The sequence below is a fragment of the Cryptosporidium ryanae genome, assembly GCF_009792415.1.
Source record: "Cryptosporidium ryanae isolate 45019 chromosome Unknown contig_92, whole genome shotgun sequence".
NCBI classification, from domain to species: Eukaryota; Apicomplexa; class Conoidasida; order Eucoccidiorida; family Cryptosporidiidae; genus Cryptosporidium; species Cryptosporidium ryanae.
In genome coordinates this window covers 17984-39893 of record NW_027125565.1, presented here as the reverse complement: position 1 = coordinate 39893, position 21910 = coordinate 17984, and the positions used below count along the sequence as shown (strand labels likewise).

The 21910-nt window shown below is 24.4% G+C and overlaps 7 protein-coding genes across 7 annotated transcripts; 3 read left to right on the top strand and 4 right to left on the bottom strand.

Annotated features, from left to right (window-relative positions):
• Positions 1–28: 28 nt before the first annotated feature.
• Positions 29–3663, bottom strand: FG386_003676 (uncharacterized protein; the record flags this gene model as incomplete). The annotated part of the gene is made up of 3 exons (XM_067342984.1): positions 29–2474; positions 2542–2713; positions 2777–3663. Coding segments are annotated over 3 exons (3505 nt in total), but the record flags the coding sequence as incomplete, so codon positions are not given.
• Positions 3664–4306: 643 nt separating this feature from the next.
• Positions 4307–5206, bottom strand: FG386_003675 (uncharacterized protein; the record flags this gene model as incomplete). Its single annotated transcript, XM_067342983.1, has 1 exon — positions 4307–5206. The coding sequence occupies one exon, from the start codon at positions 5204–5206 to the stop codon at positions 4307–4309; it is 900 nt and encodes a 299-aa protein (XP_067196060.1).
• Positions 5207–5952: 746 nt separating this feature from the next.
• On the top strand, positions 5953–7400 carry FG386_003674 (uncharacterized protein; the record flags this gene model as incomplete). Its single annotated transcript, XM_067342982.1, has 4 exons — positions 5953–6447; positions 6497–6631; positions 6698–7274; positions 7330–7400. 4 exons carry the CDS (start codon positions 5953–5955, stop codon positions 7398–7400), a joined length of 1278 nt encoding a protein of 425 aa, XP_067196059.1.
• Positions 7401–7923: 523 nt separating this feature from the next.
• FG386_003684 (uncharacterized protein) lies at positions 7924–11313 on the top strand (the record flags this gene model as incomplete). The annotated part of the gene is made up of 1 exon (XM_067342992.1): positions 7924–11313. The coding sequence occupies one exon, from the start codon at positions 7924–7926 to the stop codon at positions 11311–11313; it is 3390 nt and encodes a 1129-aa protein (XP_067196069.1).
• Positions 11314–11536: 223 nt separating this feature from the next.
• FG386_003683 (ATP-dependent helicase) lies at positions 11537–13843 on the bottom strand (the record flags this gene model as incomplete). The annotated part of the gene is made up of 1 exon (XM_067342991.1): positions 11537–13843. One exon carries the CDS (start codon positions 13841–13843, stop codon positions 11537–11539), a length of 2307 nt encoding a protein of 768 aa, XP_067196068.1.
• Positions 13844–14483: 640 nt separating this feature from the next.
• Positions 14484–19350, top strand: FG386_003682 (uncharacterized protein; the record flags this gene model as incomplete). Its single annotated transcript, XM_067342990.1, has 2 exons — positions 14484–19310; positions 19342–19350. 2 exons carry the CDS (start codon positions 14484–14486, stop codon positions 19348–19350), a joined length of 4836 nt encoding a protein of 1611 aa, XP_067196067.1.
• A 51-nt stretch (positions 19351–19401) lies between these two features.
• FG386_003681 (uncharacterized protein) lies at positions 19402–21804 on the bottom strand (the record flags this gene model as incomplete). The annotated part of the gene is made up of 1 exon (XM_067342989.1): positions 19402–21804. The coding sequence occupies one exon, from the start codon at positions 21802–21804 to the stop codon at positions 19402–19404; it is 2403 nt and encodes an 800-aa protein (XP_067196066.1).
• Between the last annotated feature and the right edge of the window lie 106 nt (positions 21805–21910).

Sequence of the window (21910 nt, the reverse complement as noted above, 5' to 3'; positions counted from 1 at the left end):
ATTATTCCGTTAGAATTTCCTCCATTACCGGAGTCACTTTCATCACTCTGTTCATGTTCAAAATCATTATCTTTATTAGTACAATCAATACCATAAAAGTTATCATCTTCTGTATTTGAGTCACTGGAATAATATTTTAAACATTCATCTTCAATTTTGTAATTTTCAGAAAAGTAATTTTCTGAATAATATAAGTTTTCATCTCGAGGTTTGCTGTCACTATTTAGATCTGGAATATCAATATTCCACCTATTATTATTAAAAATGGACAATAAAAATGAAAAATGTTGATATTGAATATTATTTGATATTATAGATACTTCAGTACAAAGGTTATCCCATAATAATATAAAATTCTTCATAAATTTGACGGTAATTTCAGTTATGTTGTTCCATTCATAATTACTCCACGGGTAATTTTCAAGTAAGTGAAAATTATCATTGGATGCTAAGGAGTAATTTTTTTCTTTATAAGCATCGTTTTCATTAGAAATATTGTTCCACCTCAATATTTCTTTGTAAATTGAGTAAGTCCAATCATTTGTTAAAATAAAAATTGTAGTTAAGGGATTTAATATGGATGGGAGTAAAAATCCTGATTTCAAAACAAGATTTTGTATAAGTTCAGAGTGTTTTAATAATATATTTTCAAAATCCTTTTCTTTAATAATATTCTCAAAAAAAATACCAAAACTTTGGTTAATCGCAAAATCTTGTAAAAATGAATAAAATTCACCTATAGTTATCTGAAGTACCCATCTGCAATAAGATATATAATTCCAAAAATTATTAACGGAATATTCTTTTAAATAGAAATAATATGTATTTCTCCTAAATCCATATCTAACATTAAACATTTCAGTCCAAATTCTCTCCAATCCACTATATGTTTTAAAGAATAACCAGTAAAAATCGAATAAATTATAATAATGCTCCATATTTCTCTTTGTAAATATCAATTGAAGTGGCCAATTCAGTTTTTCTACGAGTCTGAGTCTAAATATATGATTATTGAAATTAATTCCAGAAATAAATTTATTTAAATGCTTATTTACCAAAATATTGTAGTAGCTACTATTATCTTTAGAAGAATATCGAGGAAAATCTAAATAAGTAGAATTTGAATTATTGTTTAAATAATAAAGTTGAGAAATAACATCAACATTTCCTGTCGCACTTATGTGACACCATTTTGTAATAAATAGTTCATGAAAACTTTCATCTTGTTCTTTAATATTATTGTGCCTAATTAAGTAAAAATAACATGAAGATGATATTAATGGTAGACAAATATCCAAATTAATGTGTTTTATATTTAATATCTGTGTAGGCTTATTTAATAGTGAAACTGTATGATTATCTGAATATTTATAAGGTTCTAAATAAAACGATATATTTGATTGCTTAAATAAAATACGTATTCTATACGAAAAATGATTTAAGCTTTTATTAATACACTTATTTATATTATCATTATTTAATATTTTAATTATGTCTGACTTTAAAAGTGAGTAATTCTTTTCTGTATTTAATAATGGCTTTAAATTTTTGGTGTGCCAATATGCTCTAATATTAAATTCAACTGAATGTTCATCCTTAATATCAATAAACCACGTAAATCTCAAAAACTCATTATTATTTTCTGTTTCTAAATAAAATTTAGTTGAATTTTCACCAATTAATTTAAACGGTATTCCATCTCCGTTTGCAGAAAGTAGTAATGAGGATACAACATTAGGAGAACTGACAAACTCAATGACATGATTGAAACCATCAATTATCCTAATTGGCCATTTTATCTTACAATATGATGTTATTTCAAGATTATAATTTATTTCTTTAATCTCAAAATCACCATTCTTAATTTTGTTTTTTGTTACATTCATTTCATTTTCTCGTTTGTAAACGGCGTTATTGTCCTTATCGTTTAATTTTAAAATAAATTCATTACTTTCAATTTCACAATTAAATGTATCTACAAGTTCTTCCTCATCTATTCCAAAATTAAAAAGATCGAACGTATCAGAACAAAAATTAACCTTAATTCCGAGAGTATCTTTTATATTATTCTGGTTTTTTTTCCCCGTTTCAAATTTATCACTAAAAACAATTAAGTCATTCCAAATTGATTTAACAAACTCCTGTTGTTCAGATATATTTAGGTTTTTTTCCGAGTTAACTGAAAATCTGAAAATGTTTTTTTCCAATTGAGAAAACAAATCTCCATTTCCCAATAAATATAATTCCCTAATTGATTTAAAAATTAAAGTAATGTCATTATTATTACTTTTCAATGTATCAAACATTATCAGTGATAAATACTCTCTATACTCCTCAACTAATTTCTCAAGAGGATCTTGAATATATGGAAATGATGAATCAAACAATCGACTAAATTTCTCTAGGTAGAACTCGAGTTTTGTTTCAAAGTTTTTGTCATTTTTTTTATCTACAAATTTCTTAATTATTCGCAACTGAACAATTAATATTAAAAGATTTTGTCATTAATTTTTCATTTATATATTTTATTGTTTAACATACCGTTCTACCAACATTAAATACAGTATATAAAAGTTTAGGAAGTAAATATTTTTGACTAAAAGCTTCATATCTTGTATAAAAAAGTCCCTCCCATTCAAATACAAAACAGTGAATAGATTCATCTAAGTCATGTAATTCAAGAATATTTTCATCTACATGTGCCTCAAAACAACTACGGTATTATAATTTACGAGTTAATTTAACATAGAGTTTTGTTTTTAATTATATAGCTCACCTGTCAATTGGAATAAAACTGCTATTTGAACTAATTTCAGGTCTAGAAAATACAAACTGATCAGTTGTAACTGAGAATTTTCCCACAATGAACTCTTCAAAAGGATCTACCAATCTTCCAATTATAATCCAGTTAATTACTTGATAATTTAAAACTCTGTTACAAACCAACAACAAATTTCTATGCACTGCTTCTTTTAACGAATCACCTGAGTTTATACCAATGTAAAAATAATCTAAAATATATCCACACGGTACACTTATAAAAATATCACAAATATTATCATTTTTTTCCATTAATATGAACATGTTTGAAAATGAAAATCTACTGGTTGACTCAATACGCGTATTTAATGAAAGTGAATACCATTTATCAATAAAGTCCATTATAATATTTAGAACTCTACCAGGTTTTGATACGAATGCCAAAATATAAGTTAACGGTAAACTTGGATTCTCAAAAATCTCTCTCTCCAATTGACTTATTTTTTCAAGATACTTAATTAAATATTCTCGAATACAATTAGAAATTGCATTTATGTAAAAACCAACAGGATTTATTCTTAATAGTCTTTTTTTAATTCCTTTCATTAATATCAAATCACTACAATCATATTCACCTCTAATAGAAAAATTTTCTTTTGAATATACTATACTTTGTACATTACTTATAAATTCGTTTATTGAATATACATTACTTGAAACCTTTAGTATTTGTGATACCAAATTACTCTCTGTTGAAGAAAGATATTCCTCAAATTGGGATTTTAATTTTAAACAGTACTTATAACTATATAAAGATATAGAATTATTCATAAATAATTCAGGTTCAACTTCAATACTTTCTCCAACATATCCCGATAAAGACAATAAAATATCATCCAACATTTTTTTTCTTAGAATATTATATTCTTATTATATAATAGCAGTTATTTTTTTAAATAATATAAATATTTATAATATTTTTATTTATATCAGCTATTTTTATTCAGTGAATTATTTGCACAAAATTATACCATTTGACGTTTATAGGGTTTTGCTTTACCCCTGAGAACAATCACAATTTTTAATATTTGAGTACAAACATCTAAAAGAATTTAAATACAGTTTAACAATAAAATTATAGCGTTAACATTAGTATTAATTAATCAACCTAATAAATTTAATTGTTTTAACCTCTCTTTTTTTTTTCTTAATTTGCAATTTCATCGACGATTCCCTCATGTAATTACACCTACAACAAAAAATAGGGCGGGTAATCTTAAATAACAGAAATAATACAAAGCAATGAACAAACATAGTGAAGTCATTATAAAAAAAAAAAAAAAAAAAAAAAAANNAAAAAAAAAAAAAAAAGGAAAAAAACAATAATAAATTATTATATTTAAAATTTTAATTCGCCTTTTTAACATAAATAATTGACATATTTCATGTGTGATTTGTTTCTGTAAAATGATAATTTAAAACTTTTCCTTTCCTTTTTGAAAAATATTGATTGTAATGTTAAAGATAATAAATAATTAACACAAAACTATACTATTGAAGGTAGATTTTCCAGATGCATCCAATAATCTTTGATTCTATTAAATGATTTAAGGGCCATAGTTAAAGCATCAGCTTTTCCTCTAATAATGCTTATATTTTCTAAAACTTTATTATTTTGTTCACTATCTGCTGAAGCCACTTGATCTTTACTATCTTTTTGTTTTTCAAAATCTAATTTTTTTCTCTCAAGCCGTTCTATTGCATGCTCAGTTTTATAAATTACATAATTAATTGTTTTTTTAAATTGATCTAATCTTTCCTGATTTGTGATTAAATTACAAACTTCAAACACTTTATTTAAAAATGAGGTAATCTTTTCAAGCTTTTTTGTTTTTGCCTCTTGTTTAATAATGTCATATTTATCCTCAACAATATTCGGCTCTTCAATGATTTTTGTTTCGCCTGTTTCATTTATTTCAATATCCTTAATGTAATTAATAATTCCAGATTTATGCAATAAAGGATTGTTTAGAAACTCAATCTCAAACTTGACTGCAAGCATACATTTGTGTTTATTAAATACAATCTCTTCAATTTCTTGTTCAATTTCACCTTCTGTGTGATCTTCAGAAAAAACGTTTAAACCAATTTTTTGTGCCTCAAGATTATTTAAAAGAACAAATAAGAGAGGATCAAAAACATCATTTTCCGTCCCATCTGTCGGAGTTAAAACATGTCTATCGAATTCTGTGTATAACAAATAATCATCTATTGTCAAATTATTATCTTCACCTGTATCAACACTATTCAAATTCTCAAGGTTATTAAAATTGTCAAAACTTTCTACCTTTAATAATGATGCTTTCTTTAGAAAAAAAAATTCCCGTGAATTATAAAAATTATACTTTAGAATATATACCAATGTAAATATAATTAATAGTCTCATTTATGGCTTTAAATATAAAAAAATATACTCTTAAAAAATAACTTAAAATAATATGTGTTTATATTATTAAACAAATGTAAGCAATTTTACAGCTTATTCCACTCATTTCAAACAAAAATTTAAAGACATCTTTTTACACTTTTACGATTATAAACTTATCAATATATTTATTTATAATTTTTAAAAAGTAAAAAAAAATGTTGAATCAGAAAATTAAATTTATCTACTTTAGAGTCAAAAATTTTATTTAAAATGAAATTTATATTCTTATTTTCTCTTTTAATTTATACCTTAATTTGATGCTGTACAAAATAGAAAATTTAGTAAAATGTACACGCGCCTACAAATAGTCTTGACCACGATTAAATTCTATCTTTCACTTTAAAAAAAATATAATTCAGAACTTTTTTCCTGCCTGAATATCTTATTTGTTGTTTATTCTACTAGTTTATGGAATATATGATTTAAGGATGAAATAAAACAAGATAATGTGTCTATTCGATTTTTAAAAGGATAATTAAAATAATTCCACAATAAAATGATTTATATAATGTGGCGGTAAAAAATTACATGTGGCAATGAAAAGTCAAAGAAGACAGTTTCAAGTTAAAATTAATAAAAATAATAATAATAAATATACATACTTCAAAACTATATAATATTAACACCTATATGTATGTTGGACAACGCAGTGATTATAAAAATCCTACTATGAGGTTTTAAAGCATACACATAGAAATTATATAATGGGATGTTGTTTGACAAAGGATGTGAATGTATTACATAGGAAAAGAGCGAATATTTTGGATAAAAATGTTAAAATCCTTTCTAAAAAGCTTCTCAAATGCGATTCATATATGAATCAGATATTAGTATATTCAGAAATGTTAGACAAAGACATATTAATTGAAAAATATAATGAACCAAAAGCATCGTGGGAATTCAATATTCCACAAATAAAAGAACTACACGCAATATGGTTATTATCAATGTTAAAACAGCTCCGCTCTGAACAAGATACTGTTTTTATTTTAACGCAATTAATAGAAATAATGGAATTGTTGAATCCATATGATGGAAGAACAAAACTTAGAAAACACATGTATGAATCTGGAGCAACTGAAGTACTATGCAATATTATAAAATATAACACAAAGTCACCAGAAATACTTTTGCTATGCATATTAATATTAATACATTTGTTATTTAACGATGGTGTTTCTGAAAATATTATAGCGATAGTAAGTTTTAATAGAGAAATAATTTTGTGACTGATTAATCAAAATGCAGGCAATCCCTCAGATATTAGAATTATTTAATAAAATTGAAAATGAAAGTTGGAGTGAGTCTGCTAGAAATTCAATTTTATTAGCACTATTTAGACTTATCTTCCTTTCATCGTCAGATTCAAAACTTGTATCAGAGGTGGGTTAAATATATAATATTAATAATATACACCTTACTGAAAATATTTGTTTTATAAATTATTAGATATGGGTTGACTCAAACATTGGTAAGAAAATTATTTACTTTTTATCTGAAAGAAATCTTAATGAAAATGTACAAGGTTGGGGATTTGCAGCTTTAAGATTTTTAGTAGGTTCAAACAGAGAAGCTTGTAAAGAATTCATGAGTATGGGACTATTTAATCTAGCTGCTTCAAAACTAGATAACTGTTTTGATAAATTTTTGATTGAAAATATATTAGCATTATTCGTTTCAGTGTTAATGACATTGGAGGAATTTACATTCAACGATCCAAATATTATTCGTAAAATACTAGAAATAATAAAAGCAAACATACACATTAAGCAAATTGTTAAATTTGGATTCATATTACTAATATTATCATGTAAGAGAACCGAAATTTACTCACATGTAATATCTGCATATGATATTAATAGAGTAGTTAGGTCCATTAACCAGTATTACAAAAGGGAGAAAAATGACCAGCAGGTAATCATATTGTGTAAACAACTATACAAAATAATGAGTAGATCACATTCTAAAACAACTTCAATTGGATTAATTAATAATAAACTTGTGTATTCAAATCAGCGCGACCCAAGTAAGTACATTAACTGAAAATCATTTAATATTAATTATGAATAAAAAAGCATTAGATAAATATGGTTTATTAAGAATAGAATGCATAGGGAAAAGTGACCCATCACAAATAAAAATGTGGTTTTGACATTAATTTAGGCACTTGATATAATAAATATAATTAATAATAATTAAAAAGAAATAAATAAAAAATCTGAAGATAATTGTTGATGGTAAGTTTTAATAAGAGAATAAAGATTTTTATTAATTAAAAAGATGCATTTTTACACTGATTCATAGTGTAAGAACCAGTTCATTAATAACTTGAGCTGATGTAGTTGTAGTGAAACTGGTACTATTAGTTAATAAAAAAAAATCAAACAATTTAATTTAATCTTAATTATAAAATAATTATCATAAATGAAAGCTATATCTGTAAATCTGTGTATTTTCTATTACTTACTCTTAATACTATAATTTTATTTTACACTCGAATTGTTATATTTCTTGAAATAAAACAAAAATGAGTGCTTTGGCGGGTCTTGTTTGTTGTACATTTTCTGTCAAAAAGTCAATAAAATAACAAATTTAAAAGAAAAAAAGTCATTAAGAAGATTTTAGAAATGATATAGATTAATAACTTGAAATATATAGCAATTTAGAAGGGGAATATGTCTGTTGATGAAAGCTTTCCTTCAAACTTAGTTAGGCACTATAAACTAGAAAATTTACTGGAAGTTGTATTGATATCTAATTCGGATCTAGTAAATTCTGAATTAAGTATAGGAATAGAAGTAGATTTAAATAATGATTTAGATAATTTTTTGGGATTTTCAAAGCTATTAACTTGTTTATCACAATATTTGGAGGATAAAAATGGTAATAATTACAAGATTAGTGACCCAATTAATGGTAACGATAAATGTAGAATGTATTACTGGTTGCCAAAATCAACAGAAGCTATTATAGAACTATCAGGTATATTTTCTTCTGATTGCATGGATATTTATTTAGGTTTAATTCGTGAGATAATTGACAGAACAGTGTATGAAAGAAATGAAGTTATCAACTGTATAAAAATATTGAAGAAAGAATATGAAAATGAATTAATGTCTGATTCAATTAGAAGAAGGTTTATAGTTAGTTCAATACTTGGGCGTAATTTAGGTGGGTCATTAGTTTTAGATTACAGTACGGATATAGATTTTCTAATTAAAAAAATTGACTTTTTTAAAAGTAATTATTACACTCCAGATATAATTAAAATAATAATAAACTCACCATTATCACTAGAATACATGGCTAATCTTGTTGAAAACCACTTTTCAACACTTAAAAGTATATATGTCAATCCACTGAAACTAAGAACGTCGTATTATAAACCAGAGTCAATAATTAAAACGAATGTAAGAAAGCTAAAGAGAAAGTTAGTGCAGTATGTTAGAACTGATGATAATATATCATTTGTATTTGTTTTAGGCTTAGGAAATGGTGTACATTCTAAATATTCAAAAGAAAATCCACTATTCGAATACTTAATTAAACACTTTTTTTGTGGTGATTTTAAGGGTACACTTAGAAGTGGAATATTTCCTTTAAAATTAGATTGTTATGTTGAATATTATTTGGAAGGTATTTCATTGGTTTGGTTGAATGTCTTTCTAGGAGGCGAAAAGGTAGATTTGAATGAACTTTATGAATTAGTATCTAATTCAGTATTATTACTTTTAAACAACGGAGTTGACAAGAAATATTATAACTTTTTAATTAATAGCTGTATATCCAACTATATGAACTACAATTATAATAATTTCAGTCTAAATATTTCAAGGAGAATAGATTCAATTTATAAATATGGTGTATGGCATAAATTAAAGAGATATTGTACAGATACAGGAAACTCAATTGAGTTGTTTAATGAAAGAATAAAAGAATTAAATGGTGATAATTTGGTTATTTTTTCAAATTTTGGGTCATATTATAATGATATTTTCTGTTTTAATAAATTAAATAATGACTATTATTTTAATGATAAATACTATTTTAATCAAAATGAAAAAAAAATTATGGTAGAGCCTTATTTCAAATTAAAATATACTGTTTGTGAATTAGGGGTAGAAACTTTAGATAGAATTGGTTACTCCGGAAAAAGACGTAAATTGTGGGAAGCTAGAGGATTGTCAGGACCATTTGTAAATGAAATAACTTCTAATAATTTTGACATAATAGACTTTTCAATTGAAAATTCCAATGTTTCAAAGCCATATTTAGAAATAAATGATTTAATTTTAACTACAAAGAAAAGTTCACATCTTGAGAAATTGAATGAAAAGAATTCAAGTACAAAAAATTTAATTTTTTCAACTATAACTAGTTTTTTTTCTTCAATGATTATGAATTGGTATGGTGAAGTAGTTAAAGATTACAACAATTCTTTACTAAATATTAGAGAAAATGTGAAAATATGGTATAAAGCTAAAAATAATATGAGACAACCTTACTTCAAAGGAATATTATCTATAAATTACTTTTCAGATTATCTTTCTCATTTATATTCACTTACTGATTTAATTACGGGTCTCATAATGATAATATGTTTTACAAATATACTAGAATTTTCATTATATAATGATGCAAAAATGAATATATATCCTATTGTGAATATAGACTCTTCACTTTTTAACTCAAATTCATTTTCGTTAAATATAATGATGAGTGGTTACTCTGGAAGCTTAGAGCCAACACTTAATGACATATCTTTTAAAATAACCTCGGAAGGAATTATTTCGGAGAAAAGCTTTTTCAATGCCAAAAATGAGTTACATGATATATTGCTTAATAAAAAATATTCATTTACTTCATATACTAAAGCAAATGAGCTTTCATCTAGAATTTATATTCCAAATTTTCCAACTAATGTGAGAGTATTTTCCAAATTGGAAATGATGAGCTATGCAAAATTTATAGAAAACCTTAATAATTTAAAAAATAATTTGTGTCTTGAAGGTCTTTTTATTGGAAATTTAGATAGAAATGATCTTGAAAAACATATTTTAAATTTTACTAATCGGCTAAATCCAAATATTACAAAAAAAATGTGTAACAGTTCTATTTACAAGACATTTTATATAAAGGATTTAAGGAAATTTAATGATAGAAAATTTTTTTATCACTATGTTAGACCTGCTCTTTTAACTAATAAAAAACTGCCAACTTTAAATTCAATTCAAACTGAAAAGCTTTATATAATTATGAATGAAGAGTATAGCAAAATAAAAGATAAGAAGAGTATAGCAGAAGATTACACTAAATTCTTCAACATTACTTCTGACAAGTTTGGACCTAATATTGCACTGTTAGACATTATATTTTATAAAAACTTCGATTTTAATTCGGGAATTAACGACGAATATATAGCTTTTTTATATTTAAATGATGTAATTTATAATTTATTATTTTTAAAAAGATTTTACTTACTTTCAAAACAAAATTTATCCATTAAAACATCAATAAATGATCTTAACAGTTATTATAAATGGAGAATAATACTTGAATCCAATGATCACTCTGCAAATGAACTTGGACTTTTGGTTTCTGATTTTACCGATAATTACTATAATCTTTTCCATAATAGTGGCGTTGAATTAAATAATTTTTTTGAACATTCAAAAAAATTGACTGAATATAAACTATCAAGTTCATTATCAAATCACGACATCAATTCTGAATTTAATTCTCACATTTACAATTTAAAATACTCAAATAATACCTTAAATGAACTAAAAAATTTAGATAAAGATATATTTCTAGATAAAATAGAGTATTTATTAAAAAATAATTCCATGTTTGTTTTAATTCAGGTTCAATCCAAAGAACTAAGTAAGCAAAACTATGAATTTTACCGTAATAATAAAAACAATAATTCAGATTTTATTTATAGCTCCAACTTATTAAAAGAAACTAAATACGGATTAAGAAGAGTTCCAAATGGTTATAAATATATTAAACATTTGGATCAATTGGTTCATGATGATAGAATTCCGATATTTCCTTCAGATTAAATAATTTTTAATGATAAGTATTTTTTATTTTTTTTTGCTATAAACAATTATTTTTTATTTATTATTTATATTTTAATAGTTAATAACTTTTTCAATATTATTAAATTAATTGAATGTAAAACATTACTACGATCATAAATTCAAAGTTGTATTTCATTGGATATAAATTAATAAAAACGTACTTAAAATATCAAATAATTAAGTTAAATTACTTATAATTATGCTATTGAGAAATGAACCATTTTGAACAGTGTTCTGTGAGCCATAAATGATTTATTGGTGATATAACTCTTATATATGTTTTTTTTGTTTGTACTATATCACTAAATACGACCCACTTATGCCTATTTCTAAGTTGTGTAATACTACTCGAAGGATGAGGACTAACTATTTGCTTTGAGACTTCAGTAATATACTGTTTGTTATTATTATCTAATTTAGCAGAATTTTGCCAAAAACTCTTTGTTAAACACATAAGTAATGGATTCCATTTCTCATCTTGTAATGTTTCGTCAACAATTGTTTTTGCTTCCAGCATATTATCTTTGTTACTAATCGGTGTATTTAAATCTCTATTTGCATTATTCACAGAATCAAGATTACTTTTCAATATACAACTATCTATTGTTTTAATTTCAAAAATATTGTATGTTAACTGTACTAACTGGTCTCTTATATATTTAGCACGCATCATATTTATATTAGATACTCCAACTTCTGTGCAAAATTTATATTTTTCTGAAGATCCCAATGAATTCCATGTATTATAGAGCTCAATAAGTCCAACATGATCTCCATATTTAACCATGCTAGATTTAATATGAGTTCTATAAGAGGACGAAAATGGGGAGTTGTAATACTCGTCATTCTTTGTATTGTCATTTCTTGGTTTTTTAATGTTTTTTCCTACATCTATTGAACAATCAAAATAACATTCAGCAGATAGCATAGATGCCAATGTAATAGCTTCTGAAGTACAGGAAAACTCAATACCACAACTAATAAGTTTACCCAAAACAGGAATTACAGGAAGCATTGTAAGCTTAATTCCAAGTTCTGTTATATTCCCCTTTATGTCTAATGCTTCGAGCCTATAAAGAAATTTTAAAGTTGAAATAATAGATTCTCTGTTTGGATAGCTAAGAAATGGAAAGCTCATTATTTTTTTTACGGATACCTCTTTTTGTGAATTATTTGTCATAAAGTCTGTATTTAAATTCATTTTACTTCTAAACGAAGAATAACAGTCTAAAATATATATAAGTTCTAATAAAGTTTCAGAAAGGCTTGTTCTTAGTATTTCTGGAATTTGTGATGAGGAAAGATCATTATAATTTTCTTTAGTATAAATTCTATAAACTTCTCCAGGCTTAACTCTTCCTGCTCTTCCTGCTCTTTGTATTGAGGATGCCTTTGAAATTTTAGTTAAAATTAGAGCATCAATATTACTGTTAGTTTGAAAATATTTAAGTTTTTCTAAACCTGAATCTATAACATAGACAATATTTGGAAGCGTAACTGATGTTTCTGAAATATTTGTAGACAAGATAACTTTTCTATAATTTTCTGCAAGCGTCTCAAAAACTTTTGTTTGCTCTTCTGCAGGCATACTAGCATAAAGACATTGAATGTGTAGTTTAATTCTTTCAATACTATTTACTTTAGTACCATCGATATATAATGAAAGTTCACCCTCTTTTTCATAAAAATATTCAATTTTTTTTTTTAAATTATTTAACTTTTCATATAAATGTAGTATGTCATCCTGACCTGGTAAGAAAACCAAAATATCGCCTTTTGGTTTTGAAAAGTGTATTGTCATAATAGTGGAGACTATTGCTTCTAAATAATCTACTTCTGGTTCCTTTAAATAATTTATTTTCACTGGAAACTGTCTCCCCGGAACCTTGTAAACACCTATTTTAGGATAAAAAGCTCCTTTGTTACCTTCTTTCCCTTCTATATCACACTTAAAAAAATTAATAAACTCATTATGTTGAAATGTGGCCGACATTATTACTATCTTGAACTTGTACTCTTTTTTTTCTCTGCTATTTAATTCCATTTTCAGTAAACCAAGTAAAAAATCGGTTCTTATTGATCTTTCATGAGCTTCATCTATTATTATAATAGAATAATTTTCAAAAAGACCCCTTTTAGCAGTTATACACTCTCTAATTAACATACCATCAGTTAAATACTTTATTCTTGTATTTTTTGAAACTAATGTTTTAAATCTAACAGAATACCCAGCTTTATCACCGACATCGCTTTTTAAAATACTTGAAACATATTCTGCTAAGGAAATTGCTGCTATTCTTCTAGGTTGTGTTATTGCAATTACTTTATTCCCATTTTTAAATGATTCATTTCTTTCACCTGCTAAGCTTTCCTCATATAAAAAAATAGGTAATAGTGTTGATTTGCCACTTCCTGTTTCTCCAATTATAATAGAAACATCATTCTCTTTAATTAAGGATAATATCTCGTTTCTATACCTATTTATTGGTAATGAGTCATTTCTTGACATTTTGTGTTAATTTGTTCTTGCCTTTTTTCTTTTGGGTTGTCGGTATAAATGATAATATTTGGCGCCGAATATAAACAAATAGCGTATCACTAAATGTTTCTATGTAAGCCTTAGGCATTACCCACTGTAAAAAACTCGGTATAAATATCTAAATATGTGTACATATGCATTTAAACTTATTGAAGTTAATTTATACCTATATTAAATATTTTTAATGAATTTGTATATGTTATTGTGGCAATATCTTAATCTTTGTTGTTATAATTGTTTAATTAATATTGAATAATATGAAAAGTTATATTAAAATTTTATGATTTAAAATAAAATATTGTAAAATGACTTGAAATTGTATTAATTAAACTATAGTTCCTGCATATTAAGTTACATCTTAAGCTTTACCTCAAGTTTACAATTTATTTTTAATTATCATTTTTTAGATGACCACAATAAAATACCGCATAGTTAAATAATATTAATGTAATTTTTTTTCTAGACTAGATTAAAAAATGTTTTTATATAAAAATTTGAGATTACGAATAAATAATGTTTGTTTACTGTTGTTTATATAACAAAAATTTTAAATAATTATAACTCAAGTGGTGTTTTTAAAGCTCTGCTTCAATTCATACTTTATATAACCATGTGTAACTTAAATGACATTTTAATACCACCATCACCAAACTGGTATTCCACAAACTCTCTATTTGTAGAAAGTTCTGAAATGATTTACGCATATACCACAAAAAACAGCATAATAATAGGTAGTATTTTGAATAACAAAATAATAGGATCAGTTTATTGTGGAATTAAAAGTAAGCCTATATGTTTGGTTATACTACAATTTGTATCTGATCAAGATAAAATTTCACATGAAAGTGGATACAAAACCTTTTTAATTATAAGTACACATGTTGATGATAAACTTAGAATTTGGGAACTGAGAATTACCAAGGATTACAATAATTCAATTGTAAATTGCTCTGTTGAATTAATATTAGATGAAATTAAAATTAGGAGTGGAACGAATGTGATGATAATTGATGATGAAAATAATGAGATAGTGACAGGTGATACTATTGGCGAAATAAGTATATTGAATATATTATATTTCAGTAACAATTGCAAAGGTTCATGTGATTTTATTTATGATAAAGTTAAATATGAAAAGAGAAGATTTAAATTTTTCACTTATGAAATAACAGCTTTGTGTATTACCAAGAGTGGTGACAACAATGTTGTTGTTGGATATAAAAGTGGTACGGTTCTTATTTTTAACAAGAAAAATGGGGAATTATTCAAGATTTTAGAACATAGTTTATTTGTAGGCAGTCCTATTTTGAGTTTAGTTGAACATGAGCTTAACATTTGGATATCAACAAATAGAAAAGATTACATTTTTATGTACGATTCCATTAAAATAGAAATAAATGCAAAAAAACTGAATATGAACTCGAGCAAAGGCAATATTATTTGGAACGCTTTGGCAATATTAAATGGGAAACTATATGCTTCATGTAACAATGAAATCTTAGAATTGGATTTAAAAAATTTAGAAGATGTTGATATAATTGGGAATGATCAAATTTTAAGAAGAATATCTGTTTCTTATAATAAAAAAAATGACTACTACAAAACTGAATCTCGAAATTCTTTAATTTCAAATACGAATCTACATATTATTTTTTGTATTAAAACTGTAAAAACAAATAATGGTTCTCTTTTTTTAATAGGAACAACTAAAAGCAACATTGTTTTTCTTGTTAATATTGGATTGTTTAAAATTGAATGGGCAAATAACACATTAGGTGGTTGGATTGAAAGTATAATATCACCTTACGGGTATTCTCATATAATATATATTCATACAGGAGACGGAAAATTAATTGGAATTGACATGTTAAGTGAGAATAAAGTGCATAGGAGTCAGATGTATGATTATTCAGGTCATATTGGAAAAGGTGAAAAAATAACTAAATTATCAATTAATTACGTATATTCCCAATACATATGTTACTTAACCAATTTAGGAAACGTAGGTATATTGTTTATAAATCCAAATAATATAACTCATTATGCTGAATTAAAGTTTAAAACAAAGTTTAAAAAAAAGATTGACTTTAAAAATTGTTATTTGGATTGGTTTATATTTGAAAACACTAGTTTATGTGAGAACGAACCAGTAAAACTATTTGACTCTGAATTTTTAGATAACTTCGAGTTTGATGAATCAAATGGAATTGATTATAACAAAAAGATATACAAACAACTATTAAGTGAGAAATATCAACATATAATAGTCTTGTTTGATAAAGTTAATGTAATCTTGAGATATATTGTGTTATTTGGGAAAAAAAACGACAAAAATGTATTTGAAACTATTTTTGAAGAAATAAATATTAACGATTTTTGTAGTTTTTGTAATAATGATCAGGAACCAGGAGATGATATTGACAACATTAGACAACATAAAATAGGTAATTTAGATGTTTTCGGGTTAAATTTCAAATATCTTTGTTACAAAGAGGACTATATAATCAAAAGAAAAAGTACGTTATATTTTTCAAGTGTGAGAAAACCTTTGAAAAAAGATTATATTTATGAATTTTATATGAATGATAAGAGTTCAACAGGAAACAATGTTAATCTTTTTGTAAATAAAATAAATTTTGATATTCATGTTTTATCTAGTGCTATTATTAATGATGGATTTTGTAGCGAAAACGTAGGAACTAAAAAAAGTGTTAAACTAAAAGTGAAAAATGTTGAATCTATCAAGGTTGGTAATTACATACTAGAGAAAGGCGACAAAGTAATAAATGGAACTGTAGTTATAGATAACAGATACAATAATGAAATAAACAATGAAATATATATACTTGTAACTAGAAATGGGAACTTAATCATATTTTTAAATAACCTTATTAATAAACCTGATAAATATAACGAAAATAATAATATTTTAAGAATTGAAAATATATTTATGGAAAAAAGTAAGACAATTGAATACGATCACATAGATATAGATTTGATAGAAGATTACGAAAGAGATAATTATGGGAATAATAGTATTGAGTTTATGATTGCGGTGTTAAATGATATGAACAAAACCAGCATCTTTAAATTTACATGTTGTTTAGAAAAAAATATAATAAGAGGAGAACACATAATGATAAGATCTAACTTGTGTCACATAGAAAGTTTAGTAAATAAATATAATTTCAAGTCAAATTTAATCTTGTTTAGAGATACAAGACATTTCAATATTGAGTACGGTAATAATCTTAAATTGATAATAGGAGGTCAGGAACAAATATTACAAATATTTAATATACAAAGAGAATTGAATGAAAAAAAAAGAAATTTAGGAATAAATAGAAATTCACTATTGTTTTTAACTAATAAAAATATTTATCAACAAAACAACAAGGATTGCATTGAATCAATATACAATATGATTTTACTTAAAATGACTATTTATTTAAATGAATATAATAAAGTGGTTAATTATGATATTATATATAGTTACTTGAATGGAAACGATATGCTAAAATATATATTTGATTTTATTCTATTTTTAAATTATGGTAAATCATCTATAGATTTAATTGATTCCCATATTTCATATTACTCAAAATTAAGTGACACGGAGAGTAGTTCAAAATACAAATCTATTCAAGACATAGATGAATTTAAAAAAAATTGTAATTCAGACATTAACGACTATCTAATTGAGTACATTGCAATGATCAAATGTGACTTTTCAAGAACTTTAGAAATTATCGAGAATTATATTAAAAAAAATGACTTGAATATGAAAGTTGCTTCGATAACAGACTCAGTTAATGATGATTACAATAATGAGTATTTGCTTTTTGAATGGATAAAATATTTAATTGATTCAAAAAACAAAAATAAAGTGCCGTTTAATAATAGAGGTCTATACAGTTTTGATGATGAGGATTTAGAAGAATACTGTGTTATTAAGTCACGCATTTTAAGAGTATTAAAGGATTTGGAAAAGAAATTAATTGATTATAAGAACAAATCGTATAAAAATTCAACATTAATAAATAAAAACGAAAACATATTAAATGAGTATTGTATATTGAGTTTGCTTCAAGGAAGAATACAAAAATCCATAGAAATGTATTGTAATTATAATTTATATCAAAATGCATTTTTAATTTCAAACTACTTCTATGGAAATGATAACGATACAACATTTGAAATTATTAAAAAATGGTTAAATCATTTTATATCAAAAGAATTATATTTTCAGTCATATAAATGTTATATTGCTATGAATGAATATACAAGAATGCACAAAGATTTATTTAATAGGTTAACTAAATTAGTGTCAATCAAAAGTTCATATGAAAATATATACCAGGTTTTTTCTTTATTTAAGATTACAGGTTATTACAATATAATAATTAATTTAAGACAAAAAAGTGACAAAAAAACAATAATTGCTTTCAATAATGATTCAAAAAAAAATTTGAACGAATTTTCTGTCAACTTACTGGACTGTTACTCTATGTTTTATATAAACTATTATATTGAATCGGAAATAGAAGACATAATTAAGAATGATAATAGTGGCGTTAGTAATAATAATAATGACAAGTGTAATTATTATTGGGGTAAACACAATATTAAAAAATTTGTTTCCATTAATTTAAATGAAAACAAAAAAAATGAGAATATGTTTTCAAAGTTAAAATTAAGGTGCGATGAGATAAGTAAACATATAAGTAACAATATTATTTTATATGAACTAATGTTTAAAACTTTAAGTTTCATGGTTTGCACTAAATGGGAGTATAAAGGATTAGTTTTTCTTATTAATCTATTAAAACAACTGGAAATTAATACTAAAAGCAAAGATGATTTGCTTTTATACATTAAAAAATATAGTTATTTACCATTTGAAGATCAATTGATAGATACTAAGCAAGTTCAATTGTTGAAAGAATTTATGTTATTTATATTAAATATAAATTATGATAAATATTCCTTAACTTGGATGTTTAATTTGGAAAAAATACTAATTTTATCATATCAAGTATTATTTTTAAACGAGGATGAAATTAGTAATACTAAAGTAGTATATGTATTAACAAATTATCTAAATAAGTTATTTTTGTTAAATAATACTCTAAGTGCATTGCTTGTTGAAGACGAATCAATAAATAAATGTATGATTAGTGATAAGATGGAAAAAAAATACCAAATTATCAAGTATGATTTGGAAGTTATTTGTGCTGTGTTATTCCTAAGAAAAAGTGAATATATAGATCAAAAGTTAAGACATGTCATTTCTCTTTTAGACGAATTATTAATAATAAAAGAAAATTGCAAAAAATATAAAAACAAGAGCAAAGCAGAAATAATACAAAGTTCAATAGGATATGGACTAATAAATGATAAAAACAAAATAATTAATTTATATAATATTATAAATGAAGTATCTAATAATAAAAGTAATATTTTAAAAGATGATGTAACAATATTAAAAATAAATAATTTAATATTAAATTTAAGAAAAAATATATATTTTATTGAATAATCAGATTACCATCAACACATTTTAAATATTTATTTCCATCATTAAAAATGTATTTAATGACAGTACCATTATCAATGTAGTTTAAACAATTTTTAATAATCGATTTACTTATATTTTGATTTTCCAACTCGAAATTACTTAAATATGTCTTTTCAAAAGTAAAATTACTCGATTCCCTGATATATTTTGGTACTTTATTATTATTGTTCATGTTTTGAAGTAAACACATTCCTTTTATATCATTTTTAATACTTGGTATTATTACAGAAAGAAAGTTTATTTGGCTTTCTGTATTAATATTAATTCTATTAAATTTTGTTACAATGTTCCACTCGCTAGGAATTATATTTTTTGCTCTCCCTATTAAATAAATTAGTGTATAAGAATTTCCTAAATTATTCATTCCAATATAATTATTTGACAAATAAGTACAGGCAATTAAGAGCTTTAATTGAAGCAAAATATTTATTTCATTAGAATTAAAATAATCTTTTGACATTCTCTCATCCAATAATAAACGATCAAAATAATATAATTTAAACCAACCCAATATATCGTCTTTAAACAATCTAACTATGTCTTTACTTAATGAATCATCACTACTAATGTTATTAATCGTTATATTTGTACTCCCGTCGACATCTTTTTTAATATTTAATGTACAGTCATACTGACTTTCTTCACTATACTTTTGATCATATAATACAAGACCGGATAATCCATTTGGTCTGCTTACATCCAGATTAGAACTACTATTTAATTCCTTATTTACCTGAATAAGTACATCATTTTTTATTTTATTATAAAAGTTTAATTCATTATTTGAACAAAATAATTTAACTTCATTTTCTGAAACAAAATTAAATTCAACTTTCATTATTTGATTATTTGTGATATTTTTAATATTTTTATTATAATTATTTCTGATGTCAATATTCATACTATGAGGTTTGAATCCTATCTTGTTTGGATATTCGTTTTGATTAAATGAATAAGAACTTTCAATAGGTCTCTGTTTAACATCATGTGAGATTAATCTATTTTTTTTGTTGTTATCCTTATGTGACAATACACCTAAAAGAATTCTAACTATCTTTTTATATTGAATAAAAAGCGTAATTATCTCTTTAGGGGTGTTGTTGTTTTCAACCCCATATTTAAGGATAATTTCAATAACGCTTGAACATGATGAAAGTGCAAGGTAAACACTTTCAATGATTTCAGACGATATTTCATTCATAAATAAATCAACTTTATTAATGTTTCTCAATATATTGTCTTCATATTTTGCATTATTTGAATTTATTGCATTTATGTTCATTTCACAGTTATTCTCCTTATTACCACAGAATATTTTATTCATATTACCAGTTTTCGGAAAATATAGAATATATGGCATATAATACCCAAGTTTACTTAATAATTTCATCAAAAGTATATTAAATGTATGAAGTTCAACACTTATATTTTTATGATATTTTCTAAACCTTGTTGGATCGTCTTTTGCTTGTTTTTTTATATAACTTTTATAACTATTAAATGAATTTTCATTAATTTCCAAAGTTTTAAGTTGTTTAAGTATATTTATCCATTTATCTATAAATGAACGTTTGATATTGTTACTTGAGTTGTGTGTATTTTTGTCTATATTCAAACTGTTTTGGTTTTCTCTCATTATATTTATATACCTTGGATATCTTTCAAACCATTGTATTGACAGCCTACATATTGAATCAGAATCAAATATAAAATTTCTGAGTAGGTCCTCACCAGAAATATTTATTGTGCTATTTCTGATATAAACAATGTCATCGTATAATTCATTGTTTTCTAAATATGTATTATCGATACCAAACTCTATATTGTTTAGATTAAGTAAATACTTAATCTCTTTAATAGTACGTTTTTCTGGAGCAGGAAGTCTGTATAATTTATACACATCAATTTTTGATCTCCTCTTATTATTCAATTTTGTATGATACTTTTGATTTTTTTTATCAAAATAATTCGTGTGTTTGATATTTGTTGCATTATATTTGTCACTTATTTCATAATCTATATGATTATTTGATTCAACAGTATAATTAATATTTTGTATATTTTTATTTGTAAAATTGGTGACAATATTTGAAACATTACTTTCAAGTATTTCTGCAATAGTTTTAATTGTATAGTTGTTATCACCAATGTAAATATCATTGTTCCAGAGTTCCACATCCAATTTATCTGGAGAAAAGGTAGTATTCTCTCTTATTTCATGTGATAATACATTTCTTTCAGTCAAAAAAAAAGCAAAGAACAGTACCCAAATGACTACTTTACTAATAGTTATCTTGATTCCAACCTTCAATAAGACAAAAATAACACAAAGTAAAGCCCTAAAATAGATCATTATATTTGCTTAAATGGTTTTATTCTAAGTGTACATGTATATTCAGGGTTTTAAATAATTCATTATAAACAATTTACTTAACTCTATAAATCAATTTTATTTACTG